The following is a 22,901-nucleotide window of genomic DNA, read 5'->3' as shown; positions in this document are numbered from 1 at the left end:
CACTACAGTACTAGCTAGATCTCCATTGGTCCTCTGGTCATATTCACTACAGTACTAGCTAGATCTCCATTGGTCCTCTGGTCATATTCACTACAGTACTAGCTAGATCTCCATCTGGTCATATTCACTACAGTACTAGCTAGATCGCCGTTGGCCATCTGGTCATATGTTAAGGGAATTTTTATCAATAATGACTAATTATGTATACATTTCAATTAGGACTGACTAATCAGAACACTATTATGTTACTCTCAATGTACTAATCAGAATACTATTATGTTACTCTCAATGTACTAATCAGAATACTATTATGTTACTGTATATGTACTAATCAGAATACTATTCTGTTACTGTATATGTATGAATTTTCTTTTTAATCCTAGTACTGAATATAATGTGTGTAAATATAATCAAGAATTAGAACAATGACTGTCTGTTCCTTGGTAGAAATGAATGAACTATATCTCCAGACTGGCTAGAATGCTTATCTACACTGGCTGACCTTGGCTCTAGGCGAGGTGGGAAGGCTTGAGAACTATAGAGCCTTTCTACCAGTGTCAAGAAGAGACTGAACATTTAGAAAACGCTGATGTCATTTTCAGTTTATAACCTGTGGTAAAATGTTTAAGGAGCAGTACTCTCGTGAATAAAATCTGCTGTTTGACTTTAAGACTGGGCTCTGTCCATTTTTATAAAATAAGGGTCATACAAATCCTTATGAATTGACAGAGTGTTTAATTTTAATTGGGTATTAAAACAGAGGAATTTAATTCCTGTAATAATTGGTCCTTCGAGCCGGATCTAAATATCCGTCCCTGCCATCTGGAGGTCGTACGCCGAAAAAATCGTGCACGAGCGGGCCGGGTCCCGTTATTTAAGACCTGGCCTCTGAATTGAGGGAAAAGACTAGGCCGATGTACACCCCAGACGGACAGGGACGGTGACTAGATCCAACGAACAGTGCTTTTCCCAGTCGGCGGCAAGGTCAGTAGCCTTTATTCTCGAATTTGGGAGGAATTATTCAGGATATTTTTGATTGAATGTTCTAAAGGAGTTTGGATTTAATCAATTTTTTATTTATTTATTTTCCCTTTATTTAACTAGGTAAGTCAGTTAAGAACAAATTGTTATTTTCAATGACGGCCTAGGAACAGTGGGTTAACTGCCTGTTCAGGGGCAGAACGACAGATTTGTACCTTGTCAGCTCGGGGATTTGAACTTGCAACCTTCCGGTTACTAGTCCAACGCTCTAACCACTAGGTACTGGATTTAATCAATGATAGGTGCATGAATATTCTGAACAAATACAATGGGTTTAATTGACAGAGTGTTTCATTTTGATTGGGTATTAAAACAGAGGAATTTAATTCTTGCAACAATTGGTCCTTCGAGCTAGCTAGATCTCCATTGGTCCTCTTGTCATATTAACTACAGTACTAGCTAGATCTCCATTGGTCCTCTGGTAATATTAACTACAGTACTAGCTAGATCTCCATTGGTCCTCTGGTCATATTCACTACAGTACTAGCTAGGTCTCCATTGGTCCTCTGGTCATTTTCACTACAGTACTAGCTAGATCTCCATTGGTCCTCTGGTCATATTCACTACAGTACTAGCTAGATCTCCATTGGTCCTCTGGTGGTGTTTCTGGCTCCACCCTATTGCCTCCATCACAGTATCTCTCCACCCAGGAGATCTATCTCTGACATCTCTTTCCAGAGGCTCTTCCATCCTCCCGCTTCCTCCTCTCCACCTCCTCTCCTCCTCGAGACATACTCATATGTCTGCTATATCCTTCCTGTTACAGCTTACACACACACACACACACACACACACACACACACACACACACACACACACACACACACACACACACACACACACACACACACACACACACACACACACACACACACACACACACACACACACACACACACACACACACACACAGACAGAATCCCATTGCTACTCACTTCTCCAGAGCAGCTGCTACATCCTGAAGACCTTGAGGACTGATGTTGTTCTTATCCCAGATCACCGTCCTGGTGAAACAGATCAGAATCATCATTCACATATCAAACCATCCCATTGTCTTGTTTCTACGGTAACACACTTTAACAGAGAGACAAACTGAGACAGTCCTCTCCTCTCCAAACCATCCCATTGTCTTGTTTCTACGGTAACACACTTTAACAGAGAGACAAACTGAGACAGTCCTCTCCTCTCCAAACCATCCCACTGTCTTGTTTCTACGGTAACACACTTTAACAGAGAGACAAACTGAGACAGTCCTCTCCTCTCCAAACCATCCCACTGTCTTGTTTCTACGGTAACACACTTTAACAGAGAGACAAACTGAGACAGTCCTCTCCTCTCCAAACCATCCCACTGTCTTGTTTCTACGGTAACACACTTTAACAGAGAGACAAACTGAGACAGTCCTCTCCTCTCCAAACCATCCCACTGTCTTGTTTCTACGGTAACACACTTTAACAGAGAGACAAACTGAGACAGTCCTCTCCAAACCATCCCACTGTCTTGTTTCTAAGGTAACACACTTTAACAGAGAGACAAACTGAGACAGTCCTCTCCTCTCCAAACCATCCCACTGTCTTGTTTCTACGGTAACACACTTTAACAGAGAGACAAACTGAGACAGTCCTCTCCTCTCCAAACCATCATCAGAGTGTCTGAGACAGTCCTCTCCTCTCCAAACCATCATCAGAGTGTCTGAGACAGTCCTCTCCTCTCCAAACCATCATCAGAGTGTCTGAGACAGTCCTCTCCTCTCCAAACCATCATCAGGGTGTCTGAGACAGTCCTCTCCTCTCCAAACCATCACCAGGGTGTCTGAGACAGTCCTCTCCTCTCCAAACCATCATCAGAGTGTCTGAGACAGTCCTCTCCTCTCCAAACCATCATCAGAGTGTCTGAGACAGTCCTCTCCTCTCCAAACCATCACCAGGGTGTCTGAGACAGTCCTCTCCTCATCTTAGTTTGCTGTTGATCTGCAGGGCCTTGGCCAGCATCAGAGTGTCTGAGACAGTCCTCTCCTTACCTTAGTTTGCTGTTGATCTGCAGGGCCTTGGCCAGCATCTTAGCCCCCATGTCCCCCATGGCGTTCCCACTGATATCCACCCTGGTCAGACTGGTGTTGCTGCCCAGAGCATTCAGCACAATGGTGAGGTCCGTCTTCAGCTTAGAGTCAGCCAGGGACAGAGACGTCAGGGGCTGCAGGGGGACAAGGGATACTCAATCATTCATTCAATCAATTACATTTATTTATATAGCCCTTTTACATCAGCTGAGCTTTTACAGTAACCCAGCCTAAACCCTAACCCTTTTACAGTAACCTCAGCCTAAACCCTAACCCTTTTACAGTAACCCAGCCTAAACCCTTTCACAGTAACCTGAGCCTAAACCCTAACCCTTTTACAGTAACCTCAGCCTAAACCCTAACCCTTTTACAGTAACCCAGCCTAAACACTAACCCTTTTACAGTAACCTCAGCCTAAACACTAACCCTTTTACAGTAACCTCAGCCTAAACCCTAACCCTTTTACAGTAACCCAGCCTAAACACTAACCCTTTTACAGTAACCTCAGCCTAAACACTAACCCTTTTACAGTAACCTCAGCCTAAACCCTAACCCTTTTACAGTAACCTCAGCCTAAACCCTAACCCTTTTACAGTAACCTCAGCCTAAACCCTAACCCTTTTACAGTAACCCAGCCTAAACCCTAACCCTTTTACAGTAACCTCAGCCTAAACCCTAACCCTTTTACAGTAACCCAGCCTAAACCCTTTCACAGTAACCTGAGCCTAAACCCTAACCCTTTTACAGTAACCTCAGCCTAAACCCTAACCCTTTTACAGTAACCCAGCCTAAACCCTTTCACAGTAACCTGAGCCTAAACCCTAACCCTTTTACAGTAACCTCAGCCTAAACCCTAACCCTTTTACAGTAACCCAGCCTAAACACTAACCCTTTTACAGTAACCTCAGCCTAAACCCTAACCCTTTTACAGTAACCTCAGCCTAAACCCTAACCCTTTTACAGTAACCCAGCCTAAACACTAACCCTTTTACAGTAACCTCAGCCTAAACACTAACCCTTTTACAGTAACCTCAGCCTAAACCCTAACCCTTTTACAGTAACCTCAGCCTAAACCCTAACACTTTTACAGTAACCTCAGCCTAAACCCTAACCCTTTTACAGTAACCTCAGCCTAAACCATAACCCTTTTACAGTAACCCAGCCTAAACCCTTTCACAGTAACCTGAGCCTAAACCCTAACCCTTTTACAGTAACCTCAGCCTAAACCCTAACCCTTTTACAGTAACCCAGCCTAAACACTAACCCTTTTACAGTAACCTCAGCCTAAACCCTAACCCTTTTACAGTAACCTCAGCCTAAACCCTAACCCTTTTACAGTAACCCAGCCTAAACACTAACCCTTTTACAGTAACCTCAGCCTAAACACTAACCCTTTTACAGTAACCTCAGCCTAAACCCTAACCCTTTTACAGTAACCTCAGCCTAAACCCTAACACTTTTACAGTAACCTCAGCCTAAACCCTAACCCTTTTACAGTAACCTCAGCCTAAACCATAACCCTTTTACAGTAACCCAGCCTAAACCCTTTTACAGTAACCTCAGCCTAAACCATAACCCTTTCACAGTAACCTCAGCCTAAACCCTAACACTTTACAGTAACCTCAGCCTAAAGCCTTTCACAGTAACCCAGACTAAACCCTAACCCTTTTACAGTAACCCAGCCTAAACCCTTTACAGTAACCTCAGCCTAAACTCTAAGAGCAAGCAGAAACAAAAGCACAGTGGCCAGGACAAACTAGAGAGGAACCAGTCTCAGAGGGGAGGCCCAAGAAGACTCAGTCTCCACAATGCTAATCGATGCTCCCATGTTGAAGAAAAAAAACGGTGAAAGTTATTCCTCTCGTTAGACTCGTTCTCTTTGATAGGCGTCTTGACTTTGAGCTTAGAAACAGTAAAACGTAAGAATATATACATCACTTCAAAAAGCAACTACATTATTGGCCCGAATTTCATACCTTTTTACAGCTTGGCAGCTCAAGTCTTCATCACTTTGATCTCATTAAACTAAGTCCACAGACACAGCACCTCTCAGCAGGGAGATCAATTAACATAGGATCATTTTTTGCCTGACATTTCACATTTCTGGGGGGATTTTCCTGACATAATAAATGAAATGGGTGCCTCAGATATCCAAATGCAAAGCCTACAACCGGGATGAAATGCAGACAGACTTAGAGGCATAGCGTCGAGGTCAAAGCCAACGTCAAGCTTTTAAAAACATCTCATCTCTGCTCAGCAGGGAGCTGCATGTAGATTGACTAGATTTGAAACCATTTGGCCCGTTTTGACTGACTACTAAAAGACCTTGACCAGAGAGATTATAGCCACAGCTCACACAGCTAACTGAAGAATAGCTTAGTATCCTGCTGGTTTGGTAGAGGGGGAGAGTGAGACGAGGGAGGGGGAGACGGGGGAGGGGGAGAGTGAGACGAGGGGAGACGGGGGAGGGAGTGACGGGGGGAGTGGGAGAGTGAGACGAGGGGAGACGGGGGAGGGGGAGAGTGAGACGAGGGGAGACCTTGACCAGAGAGATTATAGCCACAGTTCACACAGCTAACTGAAGAATAGCTTAGTATCCTGCTGGTTTGGTAGAGGGGGAGAGTGAGACGAGGGGAGACGGGGGAGGGGGAGAGTGAGACGAGGGGAGACGGGGGAGGGGGAGACGGGGGAGAGTGAGACGAGGGGAGACGGGGGGAGGGGGAGAGTGAGATGAGGGGGAGAGTGAGACGAGGGGAGACGGGGGAGGGGGAGAGTGAGACGAGGGGAGACGGGGGAGGGGGAGAGTGAGACGAGGGGAGACGGGGGAGGGGGAGACGGGGGAGAGTGAGACGAGGGGAGACGGGGGGAGGGGGAGAGTGAGATGAGGGGAGACGGGGGAGGGGGAGACAAGCAGGGAGCAGACATCAAAAACTGCGTTATGCTGACTCTGTTCTGTCTGGTTCAGAGTTAAACTACTGACTCTGTTCTGTCTGGTTCAGAGTTAAACTACTGACTCTGTTCTGTCTGGTTCAGAGATAAACTACTGACTCTGTTCTGTCTGGTTCAGAGTTAAACTACTGACTGTTCTGTCTGGTTCAGAGTTAAACTACTGACTCTGTTCTGTCTGGTTCAGAGTTAAACTACTGACTCTGTTCTGTCTGGTTCAGAGTTAAACTACTGACTCTGTTCTGTCTGGTTCAGAGATAAACCACTGACTCTGTTCTGTCTGGTTCAGAGTTAAACCACTGACTCTGTTCTGTCTGGTTCAGAGTTAAACTACTGACTCTGTTCTGTCTGGTTCAGAGTTAAACTACCGACTCTGTTCTGTCTGGTTCAGAGTTAAACTACTGACTCTGTTCTGTCTGGTTCAGAGATAAACCACTGACTCTGTTCTGTCTGGTTCAGAGATAAACTACTGACCCTGTTCTGTCTGGTTCAGAGATGAACTACTGACTCTGTTCTGTCTGGTTCAGAGATAAACTACTGACTTTGTTCTGTCTGGTTCAGAGATAAACTACTGACTCTGTTCTGTCTGGTTCAGAGTTAAACCACTGACTCTGTTCTGTCTGGTTCAGAGATAAACTACTGACTCTGTTCTGTCTGGTTCAGAGATAAACCACTGACTCTGTTCTGTCTGGTTCAGAGATAAACTACTGACTTTGTTCTGTCTGGTTCAGAGATAAACCACTGACTCTGTTCTGTCTGGTTCAGAGTTAAACTACTGACACAGTTCTGTCTGGTTCAGAGTTAAACTACTGACTCTGTTCTGTCTGGTTCAGAGTTAAACTACTGACTCTGTTCTGTCTGGTTCAGAGTTAAACTACTGACTCTGTTCTGTCTGGTTCAGAGATAAACTACTGACTCTGTTCTGTCTGGTTCAGAGTTAAACTACTGACTCTGTTCTGTCTGGTTCAGAGTTAAACTACCGACTCTGTTCTGTCTGGTTCAGAGTTAAACTACCGACTCTGTTCTGTCTGGTTCAGAGTTAAACTACCGACTCTGTTCTGTCTGGTTCAGAGTTAAACTACTGACACTGTTCTGTCTGGTTCAGAGATAAACCACTGACTCTGCTCTGTCTGGTTCAGAGTTAAACTACTGACCCTGTTCTGTCTGGTTCAGAGTTAAACTACTGACTCTGTTCTGTCTGGTTCAGAGATAAACCACTGACTCTGTTCTGTCTGGTTCAGAGTTAAACTACTGACCCTGTTCTGTCTGGTTCAGAGATAAACCACTGACTCTGTCTTGTCTGGTTCAGAGATGAACTACTTATTATTTCATAACATCTTTGGTCTGGTTCAAACCCAGGCATCCAGACTACTGCTGCACTATAATGTACACTCCCCTACGTACAGCGCGTACTTGGACAGTGACTCTAAAACGTTACATTTGGCTTTATATTCCAGAATTTGGGGATTTGAGATTAAACGTTTTATATGGCGGTCGACAGTACAGAATGTCACATTTTATTTGGGGGTATTTTCATACATATCTGTTTTACCATTTAGAAATGAATGCACATGAATAAGTATTTGGACACATGTTATTATAGTGTATAACATTTTGGTAAAAGTTGAGTGTTTGGTCCCATATTCTTAGCACACAATGACAACATCAAGCTTGTGACTCCACACACTATGTGGATACATTTGTAGTTTGCTTTGGTTGTGCTTCAGATTATTTTCAGAAATTAAATGGTAATTTGAGTCACTTTTATTGTAAATAAGAATAGAATATGTTTCTGAACACTTATACATACATCTTTATTGAACCTTTATTTAACCAGGCAAGTCCGTTAAGAACAAATTCTTATTGAACCTTTATTTAACCAGGCAAGTCCGTTAAGAACAAATTCCTATTTACAATGACGGACTACCCCGGCCAAACCCGGGCGACGCTCGGCCAATTGTGCGCTGCCCAATCACGGCCGGTTGTGATACAGCCTGGATTTGAACCAGGGTGTCTGTAGCACTGAGATGCAGTGCCTTAGACCGCTGCACCAATCGGGAGCCCCATCCAATAGATGTGAATACCTCCACGGTCATGGATAATCATGGTAGCGTCAGGTCTCTCATTCAGAAGATGGTGTGCGGGAGCAGAGGCATCTTTGAATTAGTTCTGTGTAAAATAATATTTAATCAGTGGAGGCTCCTCCTCCGAGGAGGAAGGGGAGGACAATCCTCCTCCCTGAATTTCATAAAATAGGTCCTCTGATAGGTCCTCCAACTTATCAGAGCTCTTGCAGCATGAACTGACATGTTGCCCACCCAATCAAAAGATCAGAGAATGAATCTAGTACTGAAAGCATAAGCTACAGCTAGCTAGCACTGCACTGCATAACATGATGAATCTAGTACTGAAAGCATAAGCTACAGCTAGCTAGCGCTGCACTGCATAACATGATGAATCTAGTACTGAAAGCATAAGCTACAGCTAGCTAGCACTGCACTGCATAACATGATGAATCTAGTACTGAAAGCATAAGCTACAGCTAGCTAGCGCTGCAGTACATAACATCATGAATCTAGTACTGAAAGCATAAGCTACAGCTAGCTAGCACTGCAGTGCATTAAATGTGGTGAGTAGTTGACTCAAAGAGAAAGACAATTGTTGAACAGTTTTGAACAAACTTAATTTCTTCCAAACTTAACTTTTTTCCAGAATTAAGGAGAAGCAAGAGAGAAAGTGAGTGAGAGAGAAAGCTCTGTATATTTCGTAGTATATTTTTTTTATAACTTTCACGTACTCAGCTAGCGTATGCAGCTAGCTAGTTTAGCCTACTCAAACACCCAGCTCAAACAGAGAGGGATGCTATGTTAGCTAGCTGGCTATGGCTATCCAACAGAGAGGGATGCTATGTTAGCTAGCTGGCTATGGTTATCCAACAGAGAGGGATGCTATGTTAGCTAGCTGGCTATGGTTATCCAACACAGAGGGATGTTATGTTAGCTAGCTGGCTATGGCTATCCAACAGAGAGGGATGCTATGTTAGCTAGCTGGCTATGGCTATCCAACAGAGAGGGATGCTATGTTAGCTAGCTGGCTATGGTTATCCAACAGATAGGGATGCTATGTTAGCTAGCTGGCTATGGTTATCCAACACAGAGGGATGTTATGTTAGCTAGCTGGCTATGGCTATCCAACAGAGAGGGATGCTATGTTAGCTAGCTGGCTATGGCTATCCAACAGAGAGGGATGCTATGTTAGCTAGCTGGCTATGGTTATCCAACAGAGAGGGATGCTATGTTAGCTAGCTGGCTATGGTTATCCAACACTGGAACTCTTCCAAGTCAAGGTAAACATGTGGTTTTATTAATTTATTGCTAAACTGCTTGCTGCTGACTGTACACTGTACTGCATGATTGTAGCGGGTTTACTAACGCGTTAGTTTGAGTACTTCTAGCCAACTATGACGGACAACAATGTATGCTGTGTGTAGCGGCTAGCGGTCATGATATGAAGGTTTAGCTTGGAAAGTTTTTTTTGTCTGGTCACAGACAGCTGATGTGTTGTGCATTGAAGTCCACAACTGAAGGGAAAAGTTGAGAGGAGAAGAACGAGTAGATAGATGTAAGAAGGAATTATATATACAACGAGCTGCTTGAATGCGGCTGCTATGAAAGCGAACTGTGTTTGCGTGTGATCAGTGGTGTATTCATTGCGTTGAAAAACGTTTCTTAAACGAAAGCAAATGAAACGGGGATAAACATACCTGAATTTGTCCAATAGAAACTCTCGTTTGCAACTGTTGGACTAATGACTACACCCTAGATCCGCTAGATGCAGGCAAGAGTGTTGAAGGCGGAATGTGTCACCTTGATTACTCAAATTTCTCTCTACCTGTGCACCTACGTTGTAAACTTTTATTCATAGTCTAGGTTGTATCAACATCATGATGGGTACAGGGAACATTTCAGTATCATGTAGTAGCCTAAACCTATCGATGTTACATTGAGCTGGGTGAATGGAATATGAATGAGAGTCATCCAATATGCTGTAATAGAAATAAGGCCATGTTAAAATAAATAAATCATCCTCCCTAATCTCAAACGGCACCAACCGCCACTGTAAAACATATACTTTTTTCCTGTATATTCTTATCCCATAAATCAGGGTTCAGACAGACAGTGGCAAGTCAAATTCAAGGACTTTCAAGTACGTACTTTTCCAAGAACTAATATTTATTTTCAAGAACCGCCAGGTCGCAGTTGTAAATGAGAACTTGTTCTCAACTAGCCTACCTGGTTAAATAAAGGTGAAATAATATATATATATTTTTAAAATATATTTGTAATTGTTCATATTATGCCATTGCTTCTAGTCGCCACCAGATGGCAGTATATCGCTACGACCTCATGAGAAAAAAAAAACTTAGTATTCATCACTACCTTACAAGTTCTACTCAATAATACTTTGTTTCACTACTTACTACATACACGAGTGGTAAGTCAGGCCTGATGATGTTGTAATTTGAGTAGTGATGAGCAGAGTTGTAATATGAGTAGTGATGAGCAGAGTTGTAATTTCAGTAGTGATGAGCAGAGTTGAAATATGAGTAGTGATGAGCAGAGTTGAAATATGAGTAGTGATGAGCAGAGTTGTAATATGAGTAGTGATGAGCAGAGTTGTAATATGAGTAGTGATGAGCAGAGTTGTAATATGAGTAGTGATGAGCAGAGTTGTAATTTCAGTAGTGATGAGCAGAGTTGAAATATGAGTAGTGATGAGCAGAGTTGAAATATGAGTAGTGATGAGCAGAGTTGTAATATGAGTAGTGATGAGCAGAGTTGTAATATGAGTAGTGATGAGCAGAGTTGTAATATGAGTAGTGATGAGCAGAGTTGTAATATGAGTAGTGATGAGCAGAGTTGTAATATGAGTAGTGATGAGCAGAGTTGTAATATGAGTAGTGATGAGCAGAGTTGTAATATGAGTAGTGATGAGCAGAGTTGAAATATGAGTAGTGATGAGCAGAGTTGAAATATGAGTAGTGATGAGCAGAGTTGTAATATGAGTAGTGATGAGCAGAGTTGTAATATGAGTAGTGATGAGCAGAGTTGTAATATGAGTAGTGATGAGCAGAGTTGTAATATGAGTAGTGATGAGCAGAGTTGAAATATGAGTAGTGATGAGCAGAGTTGTTATATGAGTAGTGATGAGCAGAGTTGTAATATGAGTAGTGATGAGCAGAGTTGTAATTTCAGTAGTGATGAGCAGAGTTGAAATATGAGTAGTGATGAGCAGAGTTGTAATATGAGTAGTGATGAGCAGAGTTGTAATATGAGTAGTGATGAGCAGAGTTGTAATATGAGTAGTGATGAGCAGAGTTGTAATATGAGTAGTGATGAGCAGAGTTGTAATATGAGTAGTGATGAGCAGAGTTGTTATATGAGTAGTGATGAGCAGAGTTGTTATATGAGTAGTGATGAGCAGAGTTGTAATTTCAGTAGTGATGAGCAGAGTTGAAATATGAGTAGTGATGAGCAGAGTTGTAATATGAGTAGTGATGAGCAGAGTTGTAATATGAGTAGTGATGAGCAGAGTTGTTATATGAGTAGTGATGAGCAGAGTTGTTATATGAGTAGTGATGAGCAGAGTTGTTATATGAGTAGTGATGAGCAGAGTTGTAATATGAGTAGTGATGAGCAGAGTTGTTATATGAGTAGTGATGAGCAGAGTTGTTATATGAGTAGTGATGAGCAGAGTTGTTATATGAGTAGTGATGAGCAGAGTTGTAATATGAGTAGTGATGAGCAGAGTTGTTATATGAGTAGTGATGAGCAGAGTTGTTATATGAGTAGTGATGAGCAGAGTTGTAATATGAGTAGTGATGAGCAGAGTTGTTATATGAGTAGTGATGAGCAGAGTTGTAATATGAGTAGTGATGAGCAGAGTTGTTATATGAGTAGTGATGAGCAGAGTTGTAATATGACTAGTGATGAGCAGAGTTGTTATATGAGTAGTGATGAGCAGAGTTGTTATATGAGTAGTGATGAGCAGAGTTGTAATATGAGTAGTGATGAGCAGAGTTGTAATATGAGTAGTGATGAGCAGAGTTGTTATATGAGTAGTGATGAGCAGAGTTGTAATATGAGTAGTGATGAGCAGAGTTGTTATATGAGTAGTGATGAGCAGAGTTGTTATATGAGTAGTGATGAGCAGAGTTGTAATATGAGTAGTGATGAGCAGAGTTGTTATATGAGTAGTGATGAGCAGAGTTGTTATATGAGTAGTGATGAGCAGAGTTGTAATATGAGTAGTGATGAGCAGAGTTGTTATATGAGTAGTGATGAGCAGAGTTGTAATATGAGTAGTGATGAGCAGAGTTGTTATATGAGTAGTGATGAGCAGAGTTGTAATATGACTAGTGATGAGCAGAGTTGTTATATGAGTAGTGATGAGCAGAGTTGTTATATGAGTAGTGATGAGCAGAGTTGTAATATGAGTAGTGATGAGCAGAGTTGTAATATGAGTAGTGATGAGCAGAGTTGTTATATGAGTAGTGTTGAGCAGAGTTCTGGGACATGTCTACTGGTGAACACACGTCCTATTCACATTACTACACAATTCCAGCTTAATGACTGTGTTTTTATTGGACATTTGGGAATCTATTCGTTAATAGCTACAGAAAAGCATCTTGCTTCCGTCTGGCAGCTTTAGTGTCGCCGGTCGGCAGAACGGTCACCAGAACGAGGAGCACGGAATATCGCGGGCCCCCCATAAATTAGGCGATTGGCCCCCAAAAAACTCTGGAGGTTGTTGGAGAGAAATGTGACATAATGTTCGACGTGTAAAGTGTTGGTCCCATGTTTCATGAGCTGAAATAAAAGATCCCAGAAATGTTGTAATTTGCCCAGCATTTTAGCTATCGATGTGATGTTTTGGCGGCTCCTAATCAGTCAGTTCTGTCCCTGGCTGAGTGGCAGTGTGTGTGGAATGAGCTCGCCTGGCAACCACAGCACCAAACACATGAGGAAATACAAATTGGTTGTCTGCCTGGAAATTAAGACCAATCCATTTTTCTAATATTTTTCATTAAACATATTTGATCATTATCTGCTCTCCTCTCATTTTAATTCAAGTACTTTTCAAGTACCAACTTGAGAAAATATCAGACTTTCAAGGCAATCCAGTACCTGAATTTCAGAGTGCTAAATTCAAGTACTTTAAGCACCTCACTCACCTTGTGAGAACCCTGATAAATGGATCAAATTGAGGGGGCACTTCGATGTCCCCTTGCAGACCTGCCCGTGTTCCCACACAGAGACGTGTTGGGGCTGGAAGGGGACAACTCTGAGGAGGTAGACTACACTCAGTAGGGTCTAGGGATGCAACATTCCCACCCTACACTCTTAGAAAAAAAGGGTTCCAAAAGGGTTCTTCGGCTGTCCCCATAGGAAAACCATTTCTGGTTCCATGTAGAACCCCTTTAGTTCCAGGTAGAACTCTTTTGGGTGCAATGTAGAACCCCTCTGTGGAAAGCGTTCTACCTGGAACCAAAAAGGGTTCTACCTGGAACCAAAAATAATGTCCTATGGGGACAGCCGAAGAACCCTTTTCGGTTCTAGATAGCACCTTTTTTCCCCCCAAGAGTGTACGGGCCATGGTCAAAAGTAGTGCACTATAAAGGGAACAGGGATTTGGGATGCAACCAAAAAAACAGGACATTTCCTGTCTATCTCTATGGTTCTATCTGTGTAGACACACAGAATACTACGATTATGTAACATTAATTGAAATGAAAGTCGTTGATTTCTACCTCTCTATAAGAAGAAAGCAAAGCCGCCTCCCACCAACATGTCATTGTATGTGTTGTGTTTGGGTGCAGTCGTCTGAACGAGGCCCGTGGGGAAGTACAGACGGTTGTTGCTGAACGCAGAAAGACGGGTAGAAATCACTGTGTTTGTCTTTCCTCTCCTGTTTTCTCTCGCCTCACTGGAGACATACTGATTATTTCTGTTTCGCCTCCTCGTACTGTCTGGCACTGGGATCTGTCTGGCACTGGGATCTGTCTGGCACTGGGATCTGTCTGGCACTGGGATCTGTTTCTCCTCCTCATACTGTCTGGCACTGGGATCTGTTTCTCCTCCTCATACTGTCTGGCACTGGGATCTGTCTGGCACTGGGATCTGTTTCTCCTCCTCATACTGTCTGGCACTGGGATCTGTTTCTCCTCCTCATACTGTCTGGCACTGGGAGCCAGAGAGGAGATAATATCAGAGAGATATCACACACCCTAAACCATCTCAGCCCAGTCTGCCAAGAAGCCAAGCCAGATGTCTCTATGTGGACCTGTACCCTGACATGTCATGCAGTAATATACATTCAGAGAGGTTACATCCCTCACTCTGCCCTCCACAGCATTCAGAGAGGTTACATCCCTCACTCTGCCCTCCACAGCATTCAGAGAGGTTACATCCCTCACTCTGCCCCCCACAGCATCCAGAGAGGTTAATCCCTTACTCTGCCCTCCACAGCATTCAGAGAGGTTACATCCCTCTATCTGCCCTCCACAGCATTCAGAGAGGTTACATCCCTCACTCTTCCCTCCACAGCATTCAGAGAGGTTACATCCCTCACTCTGCACTCCACAGCATTCAGAGAGGTTACATCCCTCACTCTGTCATCCACAGCATTCAGAGAGGTTACATCCCTCTATCTGCCCTCCACAGCATTCAGAGAGGTTACATCCCTCACTCTGCCCTGCACAGCATTCAGAGAGGTTACATCCCTCACTCTGCCCTCCACAGCATTCAGAGAGGTTTCATCCCTCACTCTGCCCTCCACAGCATTCAGAGAGGTTACATCCCACGCTCTGCCCTCTACAGCATTCAGAGAGGTTACATCCCTCACTCTGCCCTCCACAGTATTCAGACAGGTTACATCCCTCACTCTGCCCTCCACAGCATTCAGAGGTTACATCCCTCACTCTGCCCTCCACAGCATTCAGAGCTTACATCCCTCACTCTGCCCTCCACAGCATTCAGAGGTTACATCCATCACTCTGCTCTCCACAGCATTCAGAGAGGTTACATCCATCACTCTGCCCTCCACCGCATTCAGAGGTTACATCCCTCTATCTGCCCTCCACAGCATTCAGAGAGGTTACATCCCTCACTCTGCCCTCCACAGCATTCAGAGAGGTTACATCCCTCACTCTGCACTCCACAGCATTCAGAGAGGTTACATCCCTCACTCTGCCCTCCACAGCATTCAGAGAGGTTACATCCCTCCACCACTACCAACCCCCCTCTCCCTCCACTCCAGACACAGTGATTCTACCCCACCACTACCAACCCCCCTCTCCCTCCACTCCAGACACAGTGATTCTACCCCACCACTACCAACCCCCCTCTCCCTCCACTCCAGACACAGTGATTCTACCCCACCACTACCAACCCCCCTCTCCCTCCACTCCAGACACAGTGATTCTACCCCACCACTACCAACCCCCCTCTCCCTCCACCCCAGACACAGTGATTCTACCCCACCACTACCAACCCCCCTCTCCCTCCACCCCAGACACAGTGATTCTACCCCACCACTACCAACCCCCCTCTCCCTCCACCCCAGACACAGTGATTCTACCCCACCACTACCAACCCCCCTCTCCCTCCACCCCAGACACAGTGACGGAGCAGAGATCCAGAATAACACCATCCCCTGTAGTCAGAGCAGCCCAGGCTGAGGGAGGGTTGACAGGGATAATAACCAGAGGAAGGCTGGGATTTACTGTAATATGTACAGAAATGATCCAGAGAATGATGAAACATGCTGTAATGTATTTATTAAACCTTTATTTAAAGGACCAGTGCAGTCAAAAATGTGATTTTCCTGTGTTTTATATATATTTGTATATATATTTCCACACTATGAGGTTGGAATAACATTATGAAAATGATGATAAAGCCATGTTTAGTGTAAGAGCTGTTTGAACAGACAGTCTGTTTTGGTGGGGTGGAGTTTTGGCCTGCCTGGTGACATCGTTAATAGACCAATGAGAAAGAGTGTTCCAAACCTCTCTGCCAATAAGAGAGGGGCGGCAGGGTAGCCTAGTGGTTAGAGTGGAGGGGCGGCAGTGGTTAGAGCGTTGGACTAGTAACCGGAAAACCGGTTGCAAGTTCAAATCCCCGAGCTGACAAGGTACAAATCTGTCGTTCTGCCCCTGAACAGGCAGTTAACCCACTGTTCCTAGGCCGTCATTGAAAATAAGAATTTGTTCTTAACTGACTTGCCTGGTTAAATAAAGATAAAAATAACAGTTAGATTTCAGTTTACTCAGACAGTTCTTGTTTGAGAAATTGCTTTTTGCTAAGAAGTTATTTCTGCTTCTTGTTGACCATTTTAATTGAAAACAATCACAATAAGGTAAAAAATTTTTTACCCAGAAATGATTTGAAATTTAGATAAAAATGACTGATTGAACCTTTAACCATGTGGGTCTCCTTGAGATAAAACCGTATTTTTCAAGAGACACCTGGACCAAGACAGCGGCAGCAACACATCCGTTTCAGACAGTAATACTTGCTGCTGTGTAGCCTGGCAGCTGAATTAAGTGTTACGAAACCACCTTGGTTGACTAGGAAAGACACTCAGGGTTTCTCTGATCAAGACATTCAACTCATATTGATGGAAAACTCACCGATTCCTCTTCCTGAATCATATGAACCAGATTGTCCAGGACAGGGGCCAGATTTCTGAGAAACAAAGAGAACCGGTAATGAGGTTTATAAAGACTAAAAACAATGACAATATGGAGATACAATGGTGTGTTTGGTAAGGAATGTGTTGTGTGTTTGTTAAGGGATGTGTTGTGTGTTTGCTAAGGGATGTGTTGTGTGTTTGTTAAGAGATGTGTTGTGTGTTTGTTAAGGGATGTGTTGTGTGTTTGTTAAGGGATGTGTTGTGTGTTTGTTAAGAGATGTGTTGTGTGTTTGTTAAGGGATGTGTTGTGTGTTTGTTAAGGGAGGTGTTGTGTGTTTGTTAAGGGATGTGTTGTGTGTTTGTTAAGGGATGTGTTGTGTGTTTGTTAAGGGAGGTGTTGTGTGTTTGTTAAGGGAGGTGTTGTGTGTTTGTTAAGAGATGTGTTGTGTGTTTGTTAAGAGATGTGTTGTGTGTTTGTTAAGAGATGTGTTGTGTGTTTGATAAGGGAAGTGTTGTGTGTTTGTTAAGGGATGTGTTGTGTGTTTGTTAAGAGATGTGTTGTGTGTTTGATAAGGGAGGTGTTGTGTGTTTGTTAAGGGAGGTGTTGTGTGTTTGTTAAGGGATGTGTTGTGTGTTTGTTAAGGGATGTGTTGTGTGTTTGTTAAGGGATGTGTTGTGTGTTTGTTAAGTATATGGGATGTGTTGTGTGTTTGTTAAGGGATGTGTTGTGTGTTTGTTAAGGGAGGTGTTGTGTGTTTGTTAAGGGATGTGTTGTGTGTTTGTTAAGGGATGTGTTGTGTGTTTGTTAAGGGATGTGTTGTGTGTTTGTTAAGTATATGGGATGTGTTGTGTGTTTGTTAAGTATATGGGATGTGTTGTGTGTTTGTTAAGGGAGGTGTTGTGTGTTTGTTAAGAGATGTGTTGTGTGTTTGTTAAGGGATGTGTTGTGTGTTTGTTAAGTATATGGGATGTGTTGTGTGTTTGTTAAGAGATGTGTTGTGTGTTTGATAAGGGAGGTGTTGTGTGTTTGTTAAGGGATGTGTTGTGTGTTTGTTAAGGGAGGTGTTGTGTGTTTGTTAAGGGATGTGTTGTGTGTTTGTTAAGGGATGTGTTGCGTGTTTGTTAAGGGATGTGTTGTGTGTTTGTTAAGAGATGTGTTGTGTGTTTGTTAAGGGATGTGTTGTGTGTTTGTTAAGGGATGTGTTGTGTGTTTGTTAAGTATATGGGATGTGTTGTGTGTTTGTTAAGGGATGTGTTGTGTGAATGCTTCTATCTCCAGCCAGACAGTAAGGATATTAGGTCCTGACCCAGCCCTCCCCCAGTGCTGGCCCAGCCCTCCCCCAGTGCTGACCAAGCCCTCCCCCAGTGCTGACCAAGCCCTCCCCCAGTCCTGACCCAGCCCTCCCCCAGTGCTGGCCCAGCCCTCCCCCAGTGCTGGCCCAGCCCTCCCCCATCGTACTTGGACTTGATGTTGTTGAAGTTCTTCCCCAGTGAGAGGTGTCGGATGGATCGGTTCTTGGCCAGCCACACCAGCAGAGTGGACAGGTCAGAGTCCAGACCTGGAGGAAACACAAACCAATCATCTAAAAAGGCATTCTGGGAGCCAAAGCATTGACACACCCGATTCAACCAATCAGCTAATCACAGTCTTTAAATAAATCATTATATTAGTTGAGTCAGCTGCACTACTGGGTTGGTTGGGCTGGAGGAAAATACTATACCCACACAACCCTATATACCCAGCCACCCACACAACCCTATATACCCAGCCACCCACACAACCCTATATACCCAGCCACCCACACAACCCTATATACCCAGCCACTCACACAACCTTATATACCCAGACACCCACACAACCCTATATACCCAGCCACCCACACAACCCTATATACCCAGCCACCCACACAACCCTATATACCCAGCCACTCACACAACCCTATATACCCAGACACCCACACAACCCTATATACCCAGCCACCCACACAACCCTATATACCCAGCCACTCACACAACCCTATATACCCAGCCACCCACACAACCCTATATACCCAGCCACTCACACAACCCTATATACCCAGCCACTCACACAACCCTATATACCCAGCCACCCACACAACCCTATATACCCAGCCACCCACACAACCCTATATACCCAGACACCCACACAACCCTATATACCCAGACACCCACACAACCCTATATACCCAGACACCCACACAACCCTATATACCCACACACCCACACAACCCTATATACCCACACAACCACACAACCCTATATACCCAGCCACCCACGCAACCCTATATACCCAGCCACCCACACAACCCTATATACCCAGCCACCCACACAACCCTATATACCCAGCCAACCACACAACCCTATATACCCAGACACCCACACAACCCTATATACCCAGCCACCCACACAACCCTATATACCCACACAACCCTATATACCCAGCCACCCACACAACCCTATATACCGAGCCACCCACACAACCCTATATACCCAGACACCCACACAACCCTATATACCCAGCCACCCACACACCCCTATATACCCAGACACCCACACAACCCTATATACCCAGACACCCACATAACCCTATATACCCAGCCACCCACACAACCCTATATACCCAGACACCCCCACAACCCTATATACCCAGCCACCCACGCAACCCTATATACCCAGCCACCCACACAACCCTATATACCCAGCCACCCACACAACCCTATATACCCAGCCAACCACACAACCCTATATACCCAGCCACCCACACAACCCTATATACCCAGCCACCCACACAACCCTATATACCCAGCCACCCACACAACCCTATATACCCAGCCAACCACACAACCCTATATACCCAGCCACACACACAACCCTATATACCCAGCCACCCACACAACCCTATATACCCAGCCACCCACACAACCCTATATACCCAGACACCCACACAACCCTATATACCCAGCCACCCACACAACCCTATATACCCAGCCACCCACACAACCCTATATACCCAGACACCCACACAACCCTATATACCCAGCCAACCACACAACCCTATATACCCAGCCACCCACACAACCCTATATACCCAGCCACCCACACAACCCTATATACCCAGCCACCCACACAACCCTATATACCCAGCCACCCACACAACCCTATATACCCAGCCATCCACACAACCCTATATACCCAGCCACCCACACAACCCTATATACCCAGCCACCCACACAACCCTATATATCCAGCCACCCACACAACCCTATATACCCACACAACCCTATATACCCAGCCACCCACACAACCCTATATACCCAGCCACCCACACATCCCTATATACCCAGCCACCCACACAACCCTATATACCCAGCCACCCACACAACCCTATATACCCAGCCACCCACACAACCCTATATACCCAGCCACCCACACAACCCTATATACATCCCTGCTTTTTAAACTGCATTCCCTTGTCTTGTCTTACCGTTGTCAGAGATATCCAGACTGGAGATGTTGGGGAGCTCAGCGATGCATCCCTCCAGGATCTGTGACCCCCCAGACCTGAGCTGTCAATAGAGAGACAAGATGAGATATGAGAAACAGAGAAACAGAACAGTAGCGTCCCTAGGGCTGGGATAACAATAGATGTAGATAGAGAACAGTAGCTTCCCTAGGGCTGGGATAACAACAGATGTAGATAGAGAACAGTAGCTTCCCTAGGGCTGGGATAACAATAGATGTAGATAGAGAACAGTAGCGTCCCTAGGGCTGGGATAACAATAGATGTAGATAGAGAACAGCAGCTTCCCTAGGGCTGGGATAACAATAGATGTAGATAGAGAACAGCAGCTTCCCTAGGGCTGGGATAACAATAGATGTAGATAGAGAACAGTAGCTTCCCTAGGGCTGGGATAACAATAGATGTAGATAGAGAACAGCAGCGTCCCTAGGGCTGGGATAACAATAGATGTAGATACAGAACAGCAGCTTCCCTAGCTGGAATTATTGCCAGGCGTTATCAGTCTTTAGTCAGGGTAATACTTACACAGTGACCAAGCTTAGAGCAGCATTAGGGGGAGAGAACAACACACATTAGAGATATACAGGGACCAGTAGCTAGCTATTAGAGAGAACAACAACAACAACACACATTAGAGATATACAGGGACCAGTAGCTAGCTATTAGAGAGAACAACAACAACAACACACATTAGAGATATACAGGGACCAGTAGCTAGCTATTAGAGAGAACAACAACAACAACACACATCAGAGATATACAGGGACCAGTAGCTAGCTATTAGAGAGAACAACAACAACAACACACATTAGAGATATACAGGGACCAGTAGCTAGCTATTAGAGAGAACAACAACACATCAGAGATATACAGGGACCAGTAGCTAGCTATTAGAGAGAACAACACACATCAGATATATACAGGGACCAGTAGCTAGCTATTAGAGGGAACAACACACATCAGAGATATACAGGGACCAGTAGCTAGCTATTAGAGGGAACAACACACATCAGAGATATACAGGGACCAGTAGCTAGCTATTAGAGGGAACAACACACATCAGATATATACAGGGACCAGTAGCTAGCTATTAGAGAGAACAACACACATCAGAGATATACAGGGACCAGTAGCTAGCTATTAGAGAGAACAACACACATCAGAGATATACAGGGACCAGTAGCTAGCTATTAGAGGGAACAACACACATCAGAGATATACAGGGACCAGTAGCTAGCTATTAGAGGGAACAACACACATCAGAGATATACAGGGACCAGTAGCTAGCTATTAGAGAGAACAACACACATCAGAGATATACAGGGACCAGTAGCTAGCTATCCACATACAATTAGACAAGAGTATTTATCCCAAATGGCACCCTATTTCCTATGTAGTGCACTACTTTTGACCAGGACCTATTGGGTTCTGGTCAAAAGTAGTGCACTTACATAGGGAATAGGGTGCCATTTGGGAATCAGTCAAGAACACATATAGTACTGTAGCACACAGTGAGACTGCTTCAAACCAATGGTTCATTATTACACCCACAAAGACTGAAAGGCAAGAGATAATTTAGTAGCTCAGCAGCGGTTTAAAATGTGAAATTATTTTGCTAACTGTGGTTCCTGCTGCAGTGGTATTCAATGAATCTGTGGAAAGACATCTTTAGTAGATTAGGGCATGGGGGAGAGAGCGAGAGAGTGTGTGTGTGTGTGTGTGTTTCTGTGCATGCGTGTGTGTGAGTGCGTGACATAATTAGCCATTTCTATTCAATCTCCTTCCTGTTCCTCTCTCTCTCTCGCTTCGCCAAGTGATCCATTATATAGAGTTGTAGTAGACTCATCAGGTATATTTGGAGAGGAGGAAGCTATAACAACAGACAGAGCTATGGGATGTACACTCCAAAAACCATCAAGGCCAAAGCTAGTGCACATTTTAGAATTCTTAAACTGACGAAGAACATTCAGATAAACATCACATATCTGGACCAGAACATTCAGCTAAATGCCACATATCTGGACCAGAACAATCAGCTAAACATCACATATCTGGACCAGAACATTCAGCTAAACATCACATATCTGGACCAGAACAATCAGATAAATGCCACATATCTGGACCAGAACAATCAGCTAAACATCACATATCTGGACCAGAACATTCAGCTAAACATCACATATCTGGACCAGAACAATCAGATAAATGCCACATATCCGGACCAGAACAAGAGGTGGATTCTTGCTTTAGCAGATCTGCTAATGTTTTTAATGTTACATATTAGGACATGAAGAGGTCATTGACATATAGTACTATAGTGAAGGGGTCATTGATGTATAGTACTATAGTGAAGAGGTCATTGATGTATACTACTATAGTGAAGAGGTCATTGACATATAGGACTATAGTGAAGAGGTCATTGACATTTAGTACTATAGTGAAGAGGTGGGTATAGTACTGGGTATAGTGCTGGGTATAGTACTATAGTGAAGAGGTCATTGACATATAGGACTATAGTGAAGAGGTCATTGATAAAACAACTAAAACACTTTTCCTCTGTCGTTATCTCACGCTGACTAATAAAGTTGTCTTTCATATCTATTTCCACAACTGAAAAGC

General features: G+C 44.0%; 1 protein-coding gene across 1 annotated transcript in view; it reads right to left on the bottom strand.

Moving 5' to 3' along the window:
• Window positions 1-22,901, bottom strand: part of LOC139386524 (F-actin-uncapping protein LRRC16A-like) — a 202,334-nt gene that overhangs the window by 46,491 nt on the left and 132,942 nt on the right. Inside the window, exons 18-22 of the mRNA XM_071132127.1 lie at window positions 20,247-20,328; window positions 18,201-18,300; window positions 16,740-16,794; window positions 3,062-3,234; window positions 1,977-2,045 (exon numbers count right to left, since the gene is read on the bottom strand). Of these exons, the coding sequence (XP_070988228.1) occupies window positions 1,977-2,045; window positions 3,062-3,234; window positions 16,740-16,794; window positions 18,201-18,300; window positions 20,247-20,328 (479 nt within the window). The remainder of the gene's footprint in view (window positions 1-1,976; window positions 2,046-3,061; window positions 3,235-16,739; window positions 16,795-18,200; window positions 18,301-20,246; window positions 20,329-22,901) is intronic.

The sequence above is a fragment of the Oncorhynchus clarkii genome, chromosome 3 (assembly GCF_045791955.1).
Source record: "Oncorhynchus clarkii lewisi isolate Uvic-CL-2024 chromosome 3, UVic_Ocla_1.0, whole genome shotgun sequence".
Classification (NCBI taxonomy): domain Eukaryota; kingdom Metazoa; phylum Chordata; class Actinopteri; order Salmoniformes; family Salmonidae; genus Oncorhynchus; species Oncorhynchus clarkii.
This window is presented reverse-complemented; position numbering and strand designations above follow the sequence as displayed.